The sequence below is a fragment of the Schistocerca serialis genome, chromosome 8 (genome assembly GCF_023864345.2).
Source record: "Schistocerca serialis cubense isolate TAMUIC-IGC-003099 chromosome 8, iqSchSeri2.2, whole genome shotgun sequence".
In the NCBI taxonomy this organism is placed as follows: Eukaryota; Metazoa; Arthropoda; class Insecta; order Orthoptera; family Acrididae; genus Schistocerca; species Schistocerca serialis.
The window spans coordinates 550,931,978-550,952,395 of NC_064645.1; the positions used below are offsets into that span (position 1 = coordinate 550,931,978).

General features: G+C 40.0%; 2 protein-coding genes across 4 annotated transcripts in view; one reads left to right on the forward strand and one right to left on the reverse strand.

Moving 5' to 3' along the window:
* The window catches only part of LOC126416398 (malonate--CoA ligase ACSF3, mitochondrial-like), a 104,383-nt gene extending 99,497 nt beyond the window's left edge, over window positions 1–4,886 (reverse strand). Inside the window, exon 1 of the mRNA XM_050084088.1 lies at window positions 4,684–4,886. The gene's annotated coding sequence lies outside the window, so the exon portion shown is untranslated. The remainder of the gene's footprint in view (window positions 1–4,683) is intronic.
* Window positions 4,887–4,931: 45 nt separating this feature from the next.
* The window catches only part of LOC126416399 (triple QxxK/R motif-containing protein-like), a 55,118-nt gene continuing 39,631 nt past the window's right edge, over window positions 4,932–20,418 (forward strand). The window contains exons 1-2 of one of the 3 annotated variants that reach the window (XM_050084091.1): window positions 4,932–5,047; window positions 15,964–16,046. In XM_050084091.1, coding sequence (XP_049940048.1) covers window positions 15,983–16,046 — 64 coding nt within the window. In that variant the 5' untranslated portion in view covers window positions 4,932–5,047; window positions 15,964–15,982. The other 2 variants (XM_050084089.1, XM_050084090.1) reach the window with 2 other exon arrangements.

Consider the following 20,418-nt stretch of genomic DNA (forward strand, 5'->3'; position numbering starts at 1 on the left):
TTCTTAAAAATGAATGTCTTTGTCCCTCCAGGGATTCCCATGTCTTCTGTCAATCTGACCTGGTGCTGATCCCAAACACTTGAGGAATACTCAATAACAGGTCACACTAACATTCTATATGCAGTCTCTTTACAGATGAACCACACTTTCTCCTAAAATGCTCCCAATAAACTGAAGTCTACCATTTGCCTCCCCTCCAACAATCCTCACATGCTCATTCCATTTCAAATTGCTTCGCAACATTACCCTCAGAAATTTAAACAATGTGACCGTTCAAGCAGGACACTACCAATGTTGTATCCGAATATTATGGTTTTGTTTTTCCTACTCTATCCGCATTAAACTTAGATTTTTCTATATTAAGAGCCAGCTGCCATTCATAACACCAACTAGGAATTTTGTCTCCATGATCCTATATTAACCTACACTCACTTATCTTTAACACCTTCCTGTACAACGCAGCATCACCAGTGAACAACCACAGATCGTTGCCCACCCTTCTTTGTAGAATTTAGTATTTTTAAACTTTGTTAATACTTACACTATCATCCCCTTTTCTACCAAAACACACATCACACATACAGACTGCAAGTGTTACACACAATCACATAGTCTGACTGGATCTGGATGCTAGAATCTTTCTTGTTTTAATTTACCAGCTTGTGTAAATTTTATCCATATATTCCATTTGTTTTTTTCGTGCAGTATTATGTTTGTGATACTGATTAATGTTACCGATTTCTCTAATATTAAAGTCAACACCCATTTGCATATTCATTTAAATATACTATAGCAAATACTAATCTTAAACAGCTATTATAATATGACTGACAGAAGTACTGTTTGGACTAATTTTAAATACAGGCACATATCTTATATAACAGCTATTACAAAACTATTTACAGGTTTTAATTCGTATTCATCTACTAAGTGTAGGAGTAATGTTGTATTTTGTTTATTTTTTTTAATACAATGGTGTCAAATTATTTCATAACAAGATGCTGAAAGTAGGTGTTACGGCAAGTCTCTGCAGGGTCTCTGACACTTAGCGGTTCAAACAACAGGGATGTGTAAAGGACAACAAAACAAGCAAATACCTCTAATACACATAGGTCCAAAAACCAATGGTTTCTCTTATACAATGGATCACTAATAAGTACATGGATATCTTAAAACAGAGTACCAGAGGATAAAAACTTCTGCAAATGGCCACTGTTCACATGAAGGCAAGTTTCACCATGTCTCCTCCCTGATGTCCATACATGTTCAGAAATTCGTGGTGCGGTCTCAATGCATTAATAACTATCCACAATGTGTTCACAGAGTTCATTGACACCATCAAAGCTTTCAAATAGTTTAAAAAAACCAACTGTTCAAATCAGAGAACCTGGGAGGTCATCCATGGTGTTGACAAGCCACAACCAATTGACTTCTTGTTGAAGATTCGTGCTACGTATTTCCGAACTGCCACATGCCATGCACCATCGTACCGCATGCATATTCCTTCACCATAATAAATATCATCCAACAAGCCAATTACCTTATTTCACAGGAAATGAAGGTACACACAAAGGTAAAGGAGGCAACATTGACTCGGTTTCAAATACCGCAGTTCATGACATAAGTTCATGGCTTGTAGAAAATAAACTAATGCTAAATCACAGTAAGACTCAGTTTTTACAGTTTATAACATACAATTCAACAAAACCTGATGTTTTAATTTCACAGAATGGTAACATGATTAGTGAAACTGATCAGTTCAAATTTCTAGGTGTTCTGATAGATAGTAAACTATCATGGAAAGCCCACGTTCAGGTCCTTGTTCAGAGACTTGAGGCTACCATTTTTACTATTCAAATAGTATCTGAAGTAAGTGATCGTTTTACACAAAAATTAGTCTACTTTGCTTGTTTCCAATGGCTGATGTTATATAGTATTAAATTTTGGGGTAACTTTTTCCATTCTAAAAAGATATTTTTGACTCAGAAACAGGCGGTTCGAGCAACAAGTTCACGAACCTCATGTCTACCTCTGTTCACTAGTATGGGTATTTTGACAATGGCCTCTCAAAAAAAAAAAAAAAAAAAAAAAAAAAAAAAAAAAAAAAAAAAAAAAAATATATATATATATATATATATATATATATATATATATATATATATATAGACACACACACACACACACACACACACACACACACACACACACACACACTCTTTACTGTCGGTCCTTGTTAAAAATATCAGCTTATTCCCAAGAATATGCACCTTTCACTTAGTTAATACTCAGCAGAAATCCAACCTGCCTTTGGATCGGACTTCCTTAACTCTTGTGCAGAAAGGTGTGCAGTATACTGCTGCAACCATTTGCAATAGCTACCACAAGAATTCAAAAATCTTAGCAGTAATCCATGCACTTTCAAATCGAAGCTGAAGAGTTCCCTCATGGGTCACTCCTCCTATTCTGTTGAGGAGTTCCTTGAAAACTTAAGCTGATTCTTATGTTATATTGTTGATTGCATTTACTTAAACATATGGCTTGACGTTTTTGGGTTCATAAACATTTTATTTTTATCTGTTATTACTTTTATGTTATAACTTCATGTACTGACATGTTCCATGCCCTTGGAGATTTGCTCCTCAATTTGGTCCTAAGGAGCTTGACATAAAAATAAATAAATAAATAATACAACCAGCAAGTTGTGTCAGGGAAATTATTGGCTTGATGATCTATGTTTACTAAGACTATTTGCTTGTTTCAATGTCCTTTTCTTGCCCCCTTCCATCTGTAACTGTAATAGTCAAATAACTTTTGATTTTGGTAGAAGATGGGGACTGGATCTATGTACATTATTTATTCTTTGAAAGTGAAACATCTTAAAGTTCTAAATGACACTTTCGATAATTTTCTTTTCCATCCAGTAAACAGTTATTGGATGACTTATTCTGTGCATATGTATTACAGTTTTTTCTGGCAGATCCATCTTTTTGATCATGTTGACAATGTGTAGTCTTCCATTTTCTTTTGCTTATATGTACCTGTATGATCACCTCAGATAAGTCGCATACAACTAAGCAGGTCCAGTACATCTCTGCTTTACTTTATTGTGAAGACACACTGAATCGGCATTTCCCCCTTCACCCGACTATCCCAGTATGAGCACTGTGTTCACTTTTCTTTGCATCAGCTAACTTCTCAGCCACTTCATCAAATTTTTAGACACTCATATAGAACTAATGTGAAAAATTGGTACAGTGTTTCCTCGGCAAAAATATTGTTGCACATGGGCCTTGAAAAAGCTAGCTGACTGGCAACCAATGTGTGACTCCACACGGAAGTTATTCAGCCAATGCATTCAATACTTCTAAGGCTTCTCCAGTTTTCTCACTTTCACTGAATCATGCCATGCAATGGATTGTCTAGAAGATACTAAGTCATAGTTCTAACGTATGTTCTCAGCAATAAAGTGTAGCACACCTGGGCAGGGTATTACATTAACTCTCAAATTTCTCATAGTTCTTTTGCAATGCCACAGATACCAACATTAACTCGCTATTTTTACTTAGTGAGGCTTTAACTGCAGAAAAATTAAAGTGGTGGTTTCAGGCAGAAACAACTGTTACCCATAGGATTAAGAGTGAGCCTTGGGGAACACCATACATGATTTCTAACCTGTCAGGGTGAATGATATAGTAAAACTTTCTGCATCCTTCTGGTGGGTATGACATTATTCCTTGGTTGGCTACACCATCAATACCATGAAAACCTCAGTTTATCTAGAAGCATATTGTGATTCAATAGGTCACAGAAACTACCAATCAGATCTATTTTGTTATTTAATGGATGTAAAATTTGGTGAGTGAAAGTGTAAATGTCATTCTCAGTAGAGCAACTCTTCTGATGAAATATTACTTCATTACTACATTTTGGAAAATAATGTCAGCATTGAAAGAGGTCAATAGTTATTGCCATCTCTTTTATCACCTTTCTTATAGGAGTGGTGGTGGGGATTTAACAATGGTATATTTCACTGCATCACACACCGATATGCACGGTGTTCAAGATTTAAAATCCAATTAAATAATCGCTTACAGTGAAACTGCCATTCAGCCCACATAAATTAGAACCACATACAAACGTGTACTGAACAAATACATACCCAAACCTCGACAGGTTACATAAAACGGCTTGGAATCTAGTTCATGCAGTATTCTTTTACTAGCATATGATACGATGTGTATCATACGCGTGGTTTTAGATGTGTATGAACCACAACACAATGAAATAGCGAAAGTGCAGTATTTACGAACAATTGTTTACACTTTACATCGTTAACAAGGTGAACTAGTTCGTATAATCATTGAAGGCCAGTGTACGTAACTGTACATGAAGTTTCAAGTAACTTGCTACGTTGACTATACCAGTTTTCTGCATTTTACTAATCGTATGCAAGAGTGTGTGCACATTTTTAATGCTAAAATCATGTACGCTCATTTTATGTGTGGCATCACATGCTCTACAGCTAAATACAAGTATTTTTTAACTCGACTTTTTGCTAGCTTTGTTTTGAAATTACAATACTTTGTAAATTTTAAGGTGCATTGCGTCTTTTGCAAGAGCAATATTTTCTTAATAACTAAATTCGATTATAGAAATGCGAAGAAAACGAAAATAGCTGCTAACCTTGAGGTGAAGGAATCTACCGGTACCTATAGAATTCGTGATGGGCTACCAAAAGTGGTCTACTTATCGCGAGTTACGTTAGCACTTAGGTGCTGCTGTTCGTTATCGAAATCGTAATGCGATTAACATTACCCTGCCGGGAATGTATCCACTCGAAGTAACGCATCGACACACGAAAACTGCCGTTCTAACAATCAGTGCTGTTGTTATTTGAGTAGGCGTTGCCACAACTGCCAACCAATAAAATGCTTTTTTTAAGCTGGGACAGCTGTGTGGCCGTGATATCAGGGCTAACTATTGAAAGCCGATGCATGCTGCTATCACAGAAGGGCTAATGGAAACCGAAAACTTCACGATTCAAGTAGTCAGTACACAATATATTACATCACATCTTCAGAAGATAACAGCCTGTTGTTTTTGCAAGCTTTCACAGCATGGCTGTTTTGTAAACAGTGCTATGACAGCAATGATAGTTTGATACCAGAAAGTGCTAAAAGAGGAATCTGACGTCTACAGCGAGAGAAATGTGTAGTGCCGTATACGGTTTGCCGTTTATTGTCGGTCACTGAATTTGGTGTTTGTTACATAAAGTAATTATTTTTCCGTGAAACATACATCGAGTTTGATTATACATTGTTAGTATCGGGTTGCAGTCCTGAATGAAAGTTGAATAAAAAAAGTTATTCCTTTCTTCAGGCATTAACCACTATTTTCAAAGGAGCGCTGGAATAACAAACTGTTTTTAATTCAAGGTATACTCGAGGACGAAGTTACGATAACCGTGTATTAAACACATTTTAACTTCTTTAGTTGTGTGTTTGAGCCTTTGGTTATTTTTGTATGTTGTTATGTGGTCAAGTTGCTAAAAAGCACCACGTAGCTCTTTATTGTATGTAATTCGTATAATATTTATTTGGCGATTACGAACTCTTAAGACAGTAAAATGTGTCATAACAACGCTCAGGAACTGCACAGCACAGTTCGAGGTTTTGTCTTGTCTTTTTTTCCCATTCCCCTATTACCAAGAAAGACGTGTAGCGGTGTTTAAACTGCTTTTTGGGAAGACACTGTCCCGTTCAACCACTTGATTATTTTTGTCGGTTGTAACTCTATGTATCATTATGCTGTACTCATAAATTCGGCTATTTACCAGATCATAATATGTGCTCATTATTAAATCATCTCCAATTCATATTGCAAATTAACATGCTAATCGTAAGATGACATGTTCAGTATAACAAGCGATAAGAAAGATCAATAAACTGGGAAACAGCACAACTTTGGAGGAAAAATGTTCAGAAAAAATTGAGTAGCTTTCTTAGAATCAAAAAATTTTAGAACAGATAGCCTAGAACAACAGCTCAGATAGAAATCTGAGCACCACTGTTGCTGAAGATTTTGAGAAAATCACTGTTAAAATAGTTTCATGAACCCAGTGCATCTGAAAGTGTTTTTCATCGCTTTGTTACATTGGTAAGATAATCCAGTCAGAGGTTGATATGGATATTATTTTGGATTGACAACAAAGCCTGTCAGTGGAATTTAAAGTGACCTCTTTATGGGTTTGTTACAGGATTTACACGCTAAAGACATATTTCTCTGTAATTTCTGTTATTCTCAATACTACATTGTGCATAATTTGAAAAATCGTATGCTGCCGATGTTGTGTGTGGTGATGTCTCTTCATTTGGTTTTATATTCTGCCCACACGTTCACTTCTTCTGTAACTCCCTGTTTTCTTTCTTTTTTCTTCTCATCTGTTTCATCCTTCCTCTCATCTGCACATTAATTCTTCTTTCCCTTTTATTTGTTCTCTCCTGTTCCTTTATTCATTTCCCTTGTTTCTTTATTCATTTCCTATGTATCCCTGATCATCTGTTTCTTCCTTCTTGGCTTTTCTTCTCTTTCTTCATCTTCTTCCATATCCTGTACTTGATCAGTTGGTTCACAGCCAGTGTTGCCATAAAAGACCTCTCCAAGATCTCTGCAATTGTTGCAGCATTCTGCAATTTTGAATCTGAGATTGTAACACGCATGTTAGTGCGTGTGCCCTCCCCCCTTCCCCACCTGCACGCACATACAGTGTTCTGCAGGTAGTTTGGGATAAGGGATTGTGTCGGGTGAAGTTGGTGAGGGGAGAAAGGAGATGGGGAGAGGGAGGGTTGGTAGAGGGTGCCTAATAGCTCAGAGGGAGACAGCAAGTTCATAGAATAAGAATACTGAAGGGAGAGGCAGAATCTGCATGGGATAGGAATGCAAAAGACTGGTGCCGCTGAATTCATGCAGAGCATGATAACAGTTACAAGAAGGGACTGGGAGAGGCTGACACAACAGAAGAAGGAGAGACTGTGGCGAACAAGGTATGGATGCAGGATTAGTGAAGTTAAGGTCCTGTGGCAGTGTGGAGTTTGGTGTGGGAAGTTAGGGGAGATTTAGGCCAGGAGAATTAAGGAAATGAAGGATGTGGTCTGAACACCCATCTATGTAGTTTAGAATAGCTGGTGCTGGGGAAACAACCCAGATGGCATGGATTTTGAAGCTGCCACTGAAACTGAGTACATTGTGTTCAGCAGTGTGTTCTTTCACTGGGTGGTCAACTCTGCTCATTGCCACCATACATTGATGAACATTCATTTGGGTGGTCATTTGGTATGTGCTCATGTCTACATACAGGTCCAAAGAAGGCAGGTAATGACAGGTGTGAATATTGCAGAACCATCTGTTTAATAAATTGTAGTTGTGAAATATTGGTACAATTTTTTTACAGAACAATAGAAAGACTGGTAGAAACCAACCTCAGGGAAGATTGATTTGGACTCCAGAGGAAGTCTGGAACACGTGATACAGTACTGACCCTACATATTCTAGGAGACAGAATTCTGAAAGGCATACCTACATTTACAGCACTTGTAGATTTAGTGAAAGTTTGTGATAATGTTGACATGAATACACTCTGAAATTTTTTAGATTGCATGGGTAAAATACAGAGAGCAAAAAGTTATCTGTAACTTGTAGAGAAACCAAACTGCAGTTGTAAGAGCAGAAGGACATGAAAGGAGACAGTAGCTGAGAAGGATGTGAGACACACTTATAGCATCTCTTCAGTGTTATCCAGTCTGCACATTAAGCTAGTAGTAAAAGAGCAGAGAAGCCGAACTGCGGTTATAAAAGTAGAAGGACATAAAGGAAGGCAGTAGCTGAGAAGGATGTGAGACACTCTTATAGGCTGCCCTTATGTTATTTAGTCTGTACATTGAGCAAGCAGTAAAGGAAACTCTGGTATCCTGGCCTGGTGGCTTTGAAAGCTGGCTAGAGTGTCTGGAACTACACCTCGGCCATTGGCAGGAGCTGTTCTACCTGTGAGCACTCACATAGCTGACACAGCACCACACATCATTCTGTCAGTCAGTCAGAGCTTGCAGCTGCTCATTAGTTCCACTGCACAGTGACACTGGACTCGCTGATATACTCACTTCACTATAGTCTCCTTTTCATAACACACTGTTTGTTCTTGGTCTCTGTTGTTTGCTACATTTCAGGTTTTCTCCCTCCAGGTTACTTGTTGAACTTTGTTTATTTGTAGCACCATCTCTGTTTGTTCATCTTCCTCATTGATCCCTTTCTTCTCACACTCAGTGGTCTGCTGTTGGTTGCCACCAGCCAGTCAGCCCACAACAACAGCAACTGCTGCTATTGCAGTAGCAATTGCAACAATAGTTCCCAGCAACAGTTTCAACAGCAGCAACTACAACAGCAGCAGCAAAATGTGTTGCTCCATCAAGAAATTCATCCTCTGAAGGATCAGCTGCTGGTACAGGGTATTCATCCACTACAGCAGCAGTCACTTCCTGAGTGGAGAGCTGCCCACCTGCATTTCTGCCATTTAATGATGCCAAAGTGGATTGGGACACACATTTATAGCATGTGAAAGAGTGCTTCACTTCCTTTCAGATCACTGAAGACAGTCACCAAAGGTCACTCTTCATGTTGTGTGCTTGTCTGGGAACTTTTTTATTGTTTAAGAAAATGGCTCCTCTCTCTCAATCATCCTTGCTTTTGAGGAGATGTGCATGTTACTTTGAAATTATTATTCACACTGATTCCACGAGTCACATCATTACTCAAATTTCATCAATACTATACAAATTGTGGCCAGTCAGATCGCTCCTGGATGACTGATTTTCAAGGATTAAGTCAGTGATGCAGTTTCATAGATGTGCAAGTTGCCGAAGTGGCATCAAATCAAAAGACTTGCACCTGGCGAACGATCTACCTGATGGGAGGCCCTGGTCACGTGACATTTACATTTACTTGTGCGAATCCATCATGAAAAATCTCATAAGCAGCCTCTTTAATTAAGGACATACTGGTCCAATTGGTTCCCAATCCGGAAGTCCACATGTTGCCCCTTAAACCAGTCAGTCCTCTAGTGGGAGATATTTTGACAACTGTGCACTCTTTGGAAATTGTGCAGGCAACAAATGAGCACCTCATGACCCAGCCGCAAGTAGCAATGATCCAATCATTAGAAAGATACCTACAAATCATGTCCAAGAAAGTGGTATCATGATTCCTCTTTAGGTATCTGATAGATGTGTCAATGGTCTCTGAACAGCCTGTCAAACCTTAGTGGCATGTGCTACAGGGCCTTCTGTCATGTCCGGACTGCTTCACGGCACATGTTTGTAGGGTATATCTGGATTGCTGGGCACATTGCACCCAGTGTGGTAAAGTTGGACATCTCTGAACAGTTTGCCATAAACTATCTGCACAGTCGTATCCAGTTCCCTGCGTGCATCAAAGAACAGTGCATGAAGTAATAGCTGGTCAGGGTTTTCTCTTTGCTATTAAGTTATTTATAAACCTCACAGCTCCAACCACAGACGTTTGTCTCTAGGTGGACACAAAAGCAACCATCCTTTGTAAACCTCTAAACGTAGGCTCATCTAAATTCACCAGAATTAGCTCACCCACCTGTATGTTGGTAAATGGCTCCCTCCAAACATGTGGCAATTTTAAATCAATGCCCAGGCAAAAGGGGAAACCTACTATATTGCATGCGGTTTGAAATCGAATATTTTTCTAAGATTAACCTTGCTGATATGTATTTGGAAATATTCTTGTATGAGGAGTCACAAAACATTGTGCTTATCAACATTTTCCTTCCACTCATATAAATACAGGCACTTAGCTTTTGGGGATCTCTTCTGCTCCTATAATCTTCCAAAGATACCATGAACAGTTATTCATGTCCATACCTGCTTACATTATCCTTCTTTGATGACTTAATCGTCACAGGTGCTACACAACAAGAATCTCTGAAACTTTTGTACTCTAATTATGTCATTGTTTGATGCAGGGATAAAGTGCCAACATTAACATACATTTAGAGGTAGCTGCCATTTATCACAGTAGCTGAAATTTTTCCTAAGTCAACTTGTATCTTCCTACAGTCACTAAACTTTGACACCCCTCCTGTACACCACAGCATCATCAGCAAACAGACACAGATTGCTGCCCACCATATCATTTATGTATATAGAAAACAGTAGCAGTTCTATCACACTTACCTGGGGAACTCCTTACGATACACTTGTCTCTGAAGAGCACTCGCCATCGAGGAAAACATACTGGGTTCTATTACTTAGGAAGTCCTTGAGCTATTTTCATATCTAGGAACCTGTTCCATATGCTTGAACCTTCATTGACAGTCTGCATTGGGGCACCATGTCAAATGCTTTTTGGAAATTTAGAAATATGGAATCTGCCTGTTGCCTTTTATCCTAGTTTGCAGAATACCACGTGAGATAAGAGCAAACTGAGTTCCACACAAGCAGTTCTTTCCAAAACCGTGCTGATTCGTGGAAATAAGCTTCTCAGTCTCAAGGAAATTTATTATATTTGAACTGAGAATATATTCAAGAATTCTGCAGCAAACCGGTGTTAAGGATATTGGTCTGTTCTTTTACACTTCTTATGTACAGGAGATACCTGCACTTTTTTCCAGTCGCTTGGGACTATGTGCTGGGCAAGAGTTTCATGATCAATGCAAGAAAAGTAAGGGCACAATGTCAGTCATAGATGACATCCTTCTCATAGACACTGAGGCAGACACACATCGTTTTGTCATCCTGGCCACCCTACAGCCTCAGGTTTTACCAAGTACTGGAGAATATTGTGGATGCAAGCTCTAGTGAGGTGACACACTTTCTGGTCAGGCTTCACAAATACGTGGAAGCTGTGTTGTGCAGCAGTTCAGCTAATCCCCAACACCAGGCAGCAACACCCAAATCCTTTGCTGCCCCCCCCCCCCCCCCCCCCCCCCCCCCCCACTGACCACAGCATTCATTTGGACTTTGCAGGCCCATTTCTGGGCTGTATGTGGCTAGTAGTTATGGATGCCTGCTCAGAATACCTGTATGTGAGAAGTATGGTGTACACAGCAACAGAAGTCACATCAAATGTGCTAGCTCAGACTCTGGACATCGAAGGGCTTCCCTGAATTATCAGACTTGACAGTGGGCCCCAATTCATGGGCATGGTTTTCTAACAGTTCTACCATCAAATGGCATAAAACATCTTTTTACTCCACCATTTGACCCATTTTCCAATGACAAAGTGAAGCTTATAGTGTAGATGTGTAAGTGGAAAATGTTGAAAGCAGTGGGAATGTCCACCACAACAGCAGTGCTTGCAGTATTCCTGAACACATACTGGATCACTTCTGTTCAAGGCAGAAGCTTAGCAGAGGTCCTCCATGTAAGACAACTGTGGGCACTCTGCGATCTCTGGGAACCCTGGATCCAGCATCCGGAATGATGCCCACGAGTCACAGCAGTGTGCACATACTCATACAGAGCGAAAGCCACATGGACTCCAGCAACAGCGGTTACCATCTGTGGGCAGTGTATTACTGCAATTGACTCTCTGAAGAGTTTGGAGTGATATCATACAAACCAACTCTGCCCATGCCTACCAACTGCACCACCATCAGTTGTACTATCATATGACCAGAACTAAAAAACCCACATCCTCACCAATATAACTTTGCCCACAAAAACCAGTGATAGTTTCATTGCACACAGACATGAAGATGGGTCTCTGAACACAGCCTCCGCTGCCACAACCAACAAACAATGCCCACATTGCCGTATCTCAGCATACTGCTGGACGTCCATAGTTCCCCACACCAACCAGTGGGCTGAAGTACCTGCCCACCATCTGTGCCAGCTGTCCACTTTCTAAAACATTTTCCAGGTCGTTTCTGGTCATATTCACCCATCTCAGGTGGGCGGGATCTGGTAACCTGCCCTGATCACTTTGAAAGCCTACTAGAGAACATGAAAGTGAACCTGGGTGAATAATGAAAACATGGACAAAAGGATGAAATACTTAACAAAGTTACTTATGCTGAAGAAAGTAAAAGAAAGGAAAATCGCAAATGGAATGATGCAGCTATAAGAAAAAGAAAAAAGAGTGTTTCAGGCAAATAATAATAGAAACATGATAGCAAAAGTTGAATTAAATACTATTTGGAAATATTTTCAAGAGAATGTTGGAAGATGCAACAAAAATTTACAGGTGCATCAATTGAAAGAAGAGTACAAAGAAAACAGAACAGTAACATGCATTGGGTAATACCAAATTCTGTAAGTTAAGATGACAGATGCTGCAGTAACAAACAACAGAAAGTTGTATTATGATACCAACATTTCTTTAAAGGTTTGTGTAGTTCAAGAAATGGATCGGAAACTCATGATAGTTAACAGTCGAAACAACGACATAGTAGTGGCAGATAAGTTATATGAAGCCCTTTGAGGTAGGAAGAAAGTGAAGGTGCCAGGCTGTGATGGTATTTCAGTAGAAATAATTTGAAATGTGCAAAATTATTCTCAGAATGCTTGTGAAAGAATGTTCCTCATAATTAAAGTAATGCTGTAACTATTCTGCTTCACAAGAATGGTGACAGACTAGACAAACAAAACTATAGACTTTTCACCCTCCTCTTTGTGAAACATAGGATATTCACTCACCCTGTATAAAAAACATTAGACTTTAGCAGAGCAAAAGAACAGGCTGGCTTTAGTAGTAGATATAACATAATTAACCATTTTCAAGTCAGGAACAAAATTATGGAACAGAACAGTATGTATTTCCTGGAATTCATAGCTTTCAACAAAATACAAGGTGCTATCCAAAATTTTCAGGACCGGTGCTGCCACCTGTTGAAAACCTTGCCTTTGGACTAATGGTCACCATCACCCTCGAAGTAGTTCCCATCCACATGTACATACCAGTCCCAATGCTTCTGCCACTGGTCAAACATTTTCTGGAAGTCCTGTTCTTTGAGGGTGTTTAGCACTACCAGCGATGCTTCTTGAATCCTCTCTAGAGAGTCAAACTGACGGCCTTTCAATTTGAGTTTCAGTTTTGGGAATAGCGCGAAGTCACAAGGTGCCAAATCTGGTGAATACAGTGGGTGGGGTACAAATGACATGTTGTTTTTTGCCAAATAGATCCTGGTGGGCAAGGACGTGTGACGGGGCACGTTGTCGTGATGCAGCAGCCAGTTCCCTTGATGCGGGCCATTGTCACCGCAGGTTTTCACGGAGCTGTCGGAAAATGTCACAGTAGTACGTAGAATTCATTGTTTGGTTGGGTGGGACAAATTCTTTGTGCACAATTCCCTTGGTATCAAAGAAAATGATGATCATGCTCGTCACTTTGCTCTTCACCTGTCTCTCTTTTTTGGGCCTTGGAGAGCCCGGGCTCTTCCACTGGGACGATTGTTGCTTTGTCTCTGGGTCATAATCATAAATCGAGCTCTCGTTGCCGATGATAACCCCTGACAAGAAGGTTGGATCATCAGATGAGGTCTAACGAATGTCCGTGCACACTTCAACATGCTGTGCCTTCTGATCAGCAATCAAGATCCTTGGCACAAATTTTGTGGCGACACGATGCATACCCAATTCATCAATCAACATTCGTTGACATTTCCCATAACCAATACCCACTTCATCCGCAAGGTCTTGAATGGTTCGACGTTGATCCACACAAACCAATTGTTGAACTTTGGAAACAATGTATGGCGTTGTGCGGCTAATGGGTCTTCCAGTGTGAGCATCATCTTTGACGTCTGTACGGCTGGCCCTGAACCGAGCATGCCACTCAAACATACGTGTGTGGCTCATGCTGTGTCCCTCAAACACTTGTTGAATCATTGCCAGGGTCTCCATAGCACTTTTCCTGAGATTTGCACAGAATTTGATACACACGCGCTGTTCTGTTCGTGGATCCATTGTAAAATCACCACACACCAAACACAGAGTATTACAGAAATCACTGTGGACACACAACACGTCCTCCCAGCTGAATGCCACTCCGCACCTTGACTCATCAGATATGCAGCTTTCACCACCTAGCGTTGCAAAGATCTACTACTCCTACTTTCCAGATGGCAGCACAAGTCCCTAAAATTTTGGATTCCACCTCGTATGTCCCAACTATGTTTTAGAAATAAGTCACTTATTCAGCATATGTGCATACCTATGATGGAGGTCCCATTCTCCGAGGTGCGTAGGGGACGATGTGGGAGAATCACACTGCCCTACTAGGCAAGGTCCTAGCGGAGGTGGTTTGCTATTGCCTTCCTCCAACCGTAATGAGGATGAATGATGATGATGATGATGATGATGATGATGATGATGATGAAGACGATACAACACCCAGTCATCTCGAGGCAGGGAAAATCCCTGACCCTGCCAGGAATCAAACCCGGGATCCCATGCGCGGGTAGCGAGAACGCTACCGCAAGACCACGAGCTGCGGACATGTGCATACCTACACTGAAGAACCTATACAACTTGTATTAGATTCCACAATGGTAGTGCAAAAGTCAAACTTGAAAGAGGAGCCAGGAAAGGAGATATATCGTCACCAAAACTGTGCAGAAGAAATTTTCAGTTCCTTAAACTGGGAAAATGATGAAGTTTTGTGGCACCTGAACATATCTGGCTCACCTGAATTTTAATGATATCATATGTTTGCTTTTAGTGTACATGTCCTTCAAAAATGAATTACAACTAAATGGAGAAAGGGGCCTGGAAATCAATTGTAGTAAGAGTCAAATAATGCTTGACTAGTATATCAAATAGAAAATAGTTCATATTTTGTTAGTTGGTGTGTTTCTGCACTTAAAACAATTGAAAACAGTGACCTCATGGCCAGCAAAATAAATAAACAGAACAATAAAAATGGTCTGGAATGTTTTTGTAAACTGTGTAAGGTTTTCAAAACAAAACTTCTAATGTATCTGAAAGAGGAAGATTATTATCAGTGTGCATTGCCAATTTTAACTTACGGCAGCGAGACATAAACTTTTAATAAGAAAGCCTTTCAAACCCTCAGGGTTGCACAGTGAACCATGGACAGATGCACACTGGAAATTACTGAGAGGCTGGAAAACATACTGTTGATTTATTTGCATATTCCATGGATTATAATTGTGATCTCTCACTATAATGTGGAGTGAATCAGTATTCATATCATTTGATGATGACTTTCTAAGATGTCAAAACTTGTCATGTTACCATTTGTGTGACTCAATCCTGGGAAAACCATAAAAGAATTTTGTTTATGTGACAGTTACTGTGTTCTCCGCAGGCAGTATGTGTAATTTATATATGAATTAGTTACTTGTCAGTTATAATACAACATATCAGGAAACCAATGGCATCATGCTGACCATGTACAGGATTGTTTTCTCATTAATCTTTCTTACACATAATGATTTATACTTAATTTAATTACATATGCTCACATTTCCCCCACCCATCTCTCTCTCTCTCTCACCCTCCCTCCCTCCCTCTCTCTCTCTCTCTAAAACAAACAAACACACACACACACACACACACACACACACACACACACACATTCATGCACATACATATATAATGTTAGGGGTAGGAGGAGATGTCGAAGTTGATGTTATAATAATTTTTGGACCTGCCGGGTAGTGGTGTACCTTCCGATTTAATTGTATTAAATTTTGCCTGAGTAAATGCATGTGGGTAGTTAACTATGTACTTTGCAATTGCTAATATCTAATCTGATTTTTTCCACATCCTTGAAGGTTTTTATTCCTGATAAGGTCTATGCAAAGTGATTAATAAGTGAAAGAATGAATGAAAGAGAGAGGGAGAGGTTGGGAGAAGGAAGGCTTGTTCTTGTTAAATTTCACTGCATAACTTCTACACTACACAATAATATTTTTTGTAGTGTTGCAGGTACCATATCCATGGCACGCTCGAGACATGATAGTACTGGGTCCACACCTGTGGAACAGTACCGTAAGCAGATAGGTAAGTCATATAGTTGTCAAGGACATGCACAATATATTCAGAATTCATGCTGCATAACTGACCAATTTGAAGACTACAGGTCATCAATAGAACACACCAGTTTTCAAACAATGGAATCTCCAGGTCTGAATATCAACAAACAATATAAGGAAAAGATAGATTGCTATTTTCTGTAAAGATGACCTGTTAACTTGCAGACAGGCACAACAAAAAGACATGTGCGCATTAGCTTTCGGCCAAAGCATTCATCATAAATGAAAAAACACACACGCACGCGCGCGCCCACACACACACACACACACACACACACACACACACACACACACACACACACACAGATGACCGCCATCTCTGGCAGCTCGGACTAGAATGCTCTTCTCTCCTCCCCCTCCCGCCCCCATACCCTGCTATCCCTTCCCTTTCTCTGCCCCCTCCAGACTGTTGCTGCTATTCAGTGTGACAGTTATATTGTCGTCCGAGCTGCTGCAGATGGCAGTCATGTGTGTGAGATGTGCTTGTGTGTGTGAATGAATGTGTGTGTGTGTGTGTGTGTGTGTGTGTGTGTGTGTGTGTTTTTTTTTTTTTTTTTTGCCTGATGAGGACTTTGGCCAAAAGCTAATGTTTAAGAGTCTTCTCATTATGCCTGTCTGCAACTTATATGTTATCTTTATGGTAAGTATCAATCTATCTGGTCCTTATATTGTTGCACACATCAGTTTTGTTGTTGAATACTTGTCTATCACTTATAAATTACTGAACACCTATGAAGTTCTCACTGCCATATTCATCTGATCTTCAGTCAGAGTGTTAGTTTAGTCTTAAATTTTATAAATGGTATTGTACATTTTCTAAAACCCTAGTTTTTTATGCATCCAGTAGCTGTACCCAGCCACGCATTGCTGTGGCTTAGTGTGGTTAAATGGAAAAGGAAGAAAATAGAAAGCAAACATTTCTAAAATGTGTGTGACTTGAGTATACATCATATACTCCTTCTCTATTTATATAGCACATATATTTCCAAAATAAGCCCATAAAATATGTGTTTATTCACATGCAATGTTATGCCAAAATTTCAAAGCCATCAACCAACTATTCTTTGAGTTTTGCGAGCACAAACATACACAGGCTGAATTTTTATGTGTAAAGATGAAATCGAAGCTGATTCCTTGAAACATTTCAATGTACTTTACATGTGAGCCAAGGGTGCGATACTTTTTTTTTCTGACTAGTTTGTTGGAGCCTACTATGACTTCCTCTCCTGTATCAATCTCTTCAACACAGATGACTAGTTTCACATGACGTCCTCAGTTAATCTTTACCCACATGACTGGTATGCAATTCACACTTAAGAGCGTGGCAGAGGGTTCATCAAACCACTTTTTCACTATTGCTCCGCTATCCACTCTCAAACAGCATGCTGGAGAAACAAATACTTAAATCTCTCCTGAGAGCTCTGATTGCTCCTATTTTATTACAATGATTATTTCTCATATGTAGGTTGGCATCAACAAAATATTTTCACATTTATAAGTTGGTGATCTAAATTTTGTGGAAAGATCTTGCCACATTGAAAAATACCTTTGTTTTAATGATTGCCACCCCAACTCATGTGTCATACTCATAACACTCTGTCCCCTATTTCACGATAGGACAAAACAATCTGCCTTTCTTTGTATTTTTTTGATGTCCTCTATCAATCTTATATTGTAAGAATCCCATGCTGCACAGCAATACTCTAGCAGAGGACGGACTGTTTCTCTATCACTCCACTCTTGAACAGCATGCAGGAGAAACAAACACTTAAATCTCTTCGTGTGAGCTCTGATTTCTGCTATTTTGTATTGTAGTCAGTCTCTTCAGTGGATTTATTGCATTTTCTTAGTGTTCTGCCAATAAAATGCAGTCTTTGGTTGCCTTGCCCACAACAATATCTGTGTGACTGTTACAATTTAAGTAATTTGTAATTGTCATTCCTAGGTAAATAGTTGAATTGACATGACTGAAATTTAATGAATTCATGTGGATGACATCACACTTTTCATAATTTAGAGTCAGTTCCATATTTATTGAATATATTCCAATCTCAGCCTTCCCCCACAGCTTTTTCCCCCCCTCTATAATTTTGTTCTGTCCCTTCTATAAGTCAGGTCTTTTCCACATTTTTCATTCCTCATTAATTCTGTGGAGAAACTCCCAATTTTTTGTCTTATCGGACCACTTACTTTTCAGCATCTTTCTCCTCCACCACATCTCGTTGCTTGAACTTGCATCTTTGCCATTAATCCCAAAGCCCATGCATGATCCACTCCCATATGCTGCTGTGCCCCAAACATACACTGGTGCCCAAAATTAAAGCAACAAGCAGAAATTGTGTAAGGTTGCTGTAGTGTTGACAGATTGCCAACACTACGCACATTATTTAAGGGAGGCGTCCATTAAGCAAGCAGGCGGACTTGATGGCCTGAAACAGGATACTTATGAATGCTATAAAGAAAAGTACGTAGCTGCTGGAATACTTAACTTTAATCCACCATTTGTATACAGCGTTCTTGATGAGACATTTCATACGATAACTATCAAACTATCAATTGCTATGTAAGGCTAATGGCGCCTTGCTAGGTCGTAGCCATGGACTTAGCTGAAGGCTATTCTAACTATCTGCTCGGCTAATGAGCGATGCTTCGTCAGTGTAGTCGCTAGCAATGTCGTCCGTACAACTGGGGCGAGTCCTATTCCGTATCTCGAGACCTGCCTTGTGGTGGCGCTCGGTCTGCGATCACACAGTGGCGACACGCGGGTCCGACATGTACTAATGGACCGCGGCCGATTTAAAGCTACCACCTAGCAAGTGTGGTGTCTGGCGGTGACACCACAGTTGCCACAAAACAGCATAAACAGGTGATAGTAAAGTAGAAACAATGTAAATAACACAGAACCTAAACAACTGCAACTTGCATAATGTTCTTCTTTTTTTCCAGTTTAACAGATTTACACACACACATTCCGGCAACTGGTTAATGTGCTCAGCATGGGGCGTGATCACCTGTGGCAGCAATACAGGTCTGACAATGACAGGGCATGCCGTGAGTGATGTCATCAATCTCATGTTGAGGCAATAATGCCCATTCTTCCTGCAGAGCTGCTCGCAAGTCTTGGAGAATGGTTGGTGGATGCTGAAGTGATGCAAACTGTATCCCTAGTGTATTTCAGACATGCTCAAGGGGATTAAAATTGGGAGAGCCTGCAGGTCATGCAATGCATGCAGTATCTTCCATTCCAAGAAAACATCAACCACCCCGTACTCCATGAGGTCGAGCGTTATTGTCCATCGCTACAAATTCTGGGCTCACACCACCTTGTAACAGCTGCTCATGAGGTCCCAAGATCTCGCCGTGATACATGACAATAGTTAAACCTTTTCCATTCACCTGTACAATTGCATGGAGAGATGTTCGAGTAGTCAACATAACCCCTGACCATGCTGTTTAGGATCCTGCTCGATATTGGTCTCTTTCCACAATATTTGGAATCTGAAATCGTGTTCCACATTCGCTCCAGTTGTGAATGTGTTGAGAATTACTCTCCAGACCAAATCGGGACTCAGCTGTGAATAGAACATTGGCCCGCTGTTTGACTATCCAGGTGGCAATTTGATGACTCCAATCTAGATGTTTCGTCCTGTGAAGACACATTAACTGGAATGTCATCTTCTGTGCAGAACATGACCATACAATCATCTGTTGACATTTTGTATGATTATACTGTTAATTAGGTCTCTGGCAATAAAGGCTACTCTGCTGAAGCTTCTGTACACCATTTGTCTCGATACAACATGTCAAGTGAAGTCTGTGAGGGCAGATGCTAGTTGCTGTGCAGTACTAAGATGGTACTGTCGTGCCCTTAGAACCAAGTAACGGTCCTCTCTTTTTGATGTCACATGCAGTTGGCCCTGTTCTGGTCTTTGAGATACTGTTTTGGTCTCCATAAATTCTTGCCACGCCCGAGAAACAACAGAACGATTCACATTAAGCCTTTGGACCACATCAGTTTGTGGCTTCCCTGCTTACACTCTTCTTATGGCCCTCTAGAGGCAGAGAGTCTGGTAGGAATCTTCTTTGTGCCATACTGCACTGTCCGTGAATGTATACACAGCGATTGTGGATGTGGGACTACCCGACAAACATTACCCCGTTTCATAGGTGTTCTGACGTCATCGTTGACATTGTTGTCCATTAACTGGAATGCCATCTTCTGGGCAGAACAGAGTGGCACAGCCATCTGTTGACATTTTTTATGATTATATCATGAATTAGACACAAGACAGGGAAATAGTGGTTTGTTGCTTTAATTTTGGACACAAGTGTACATTCTC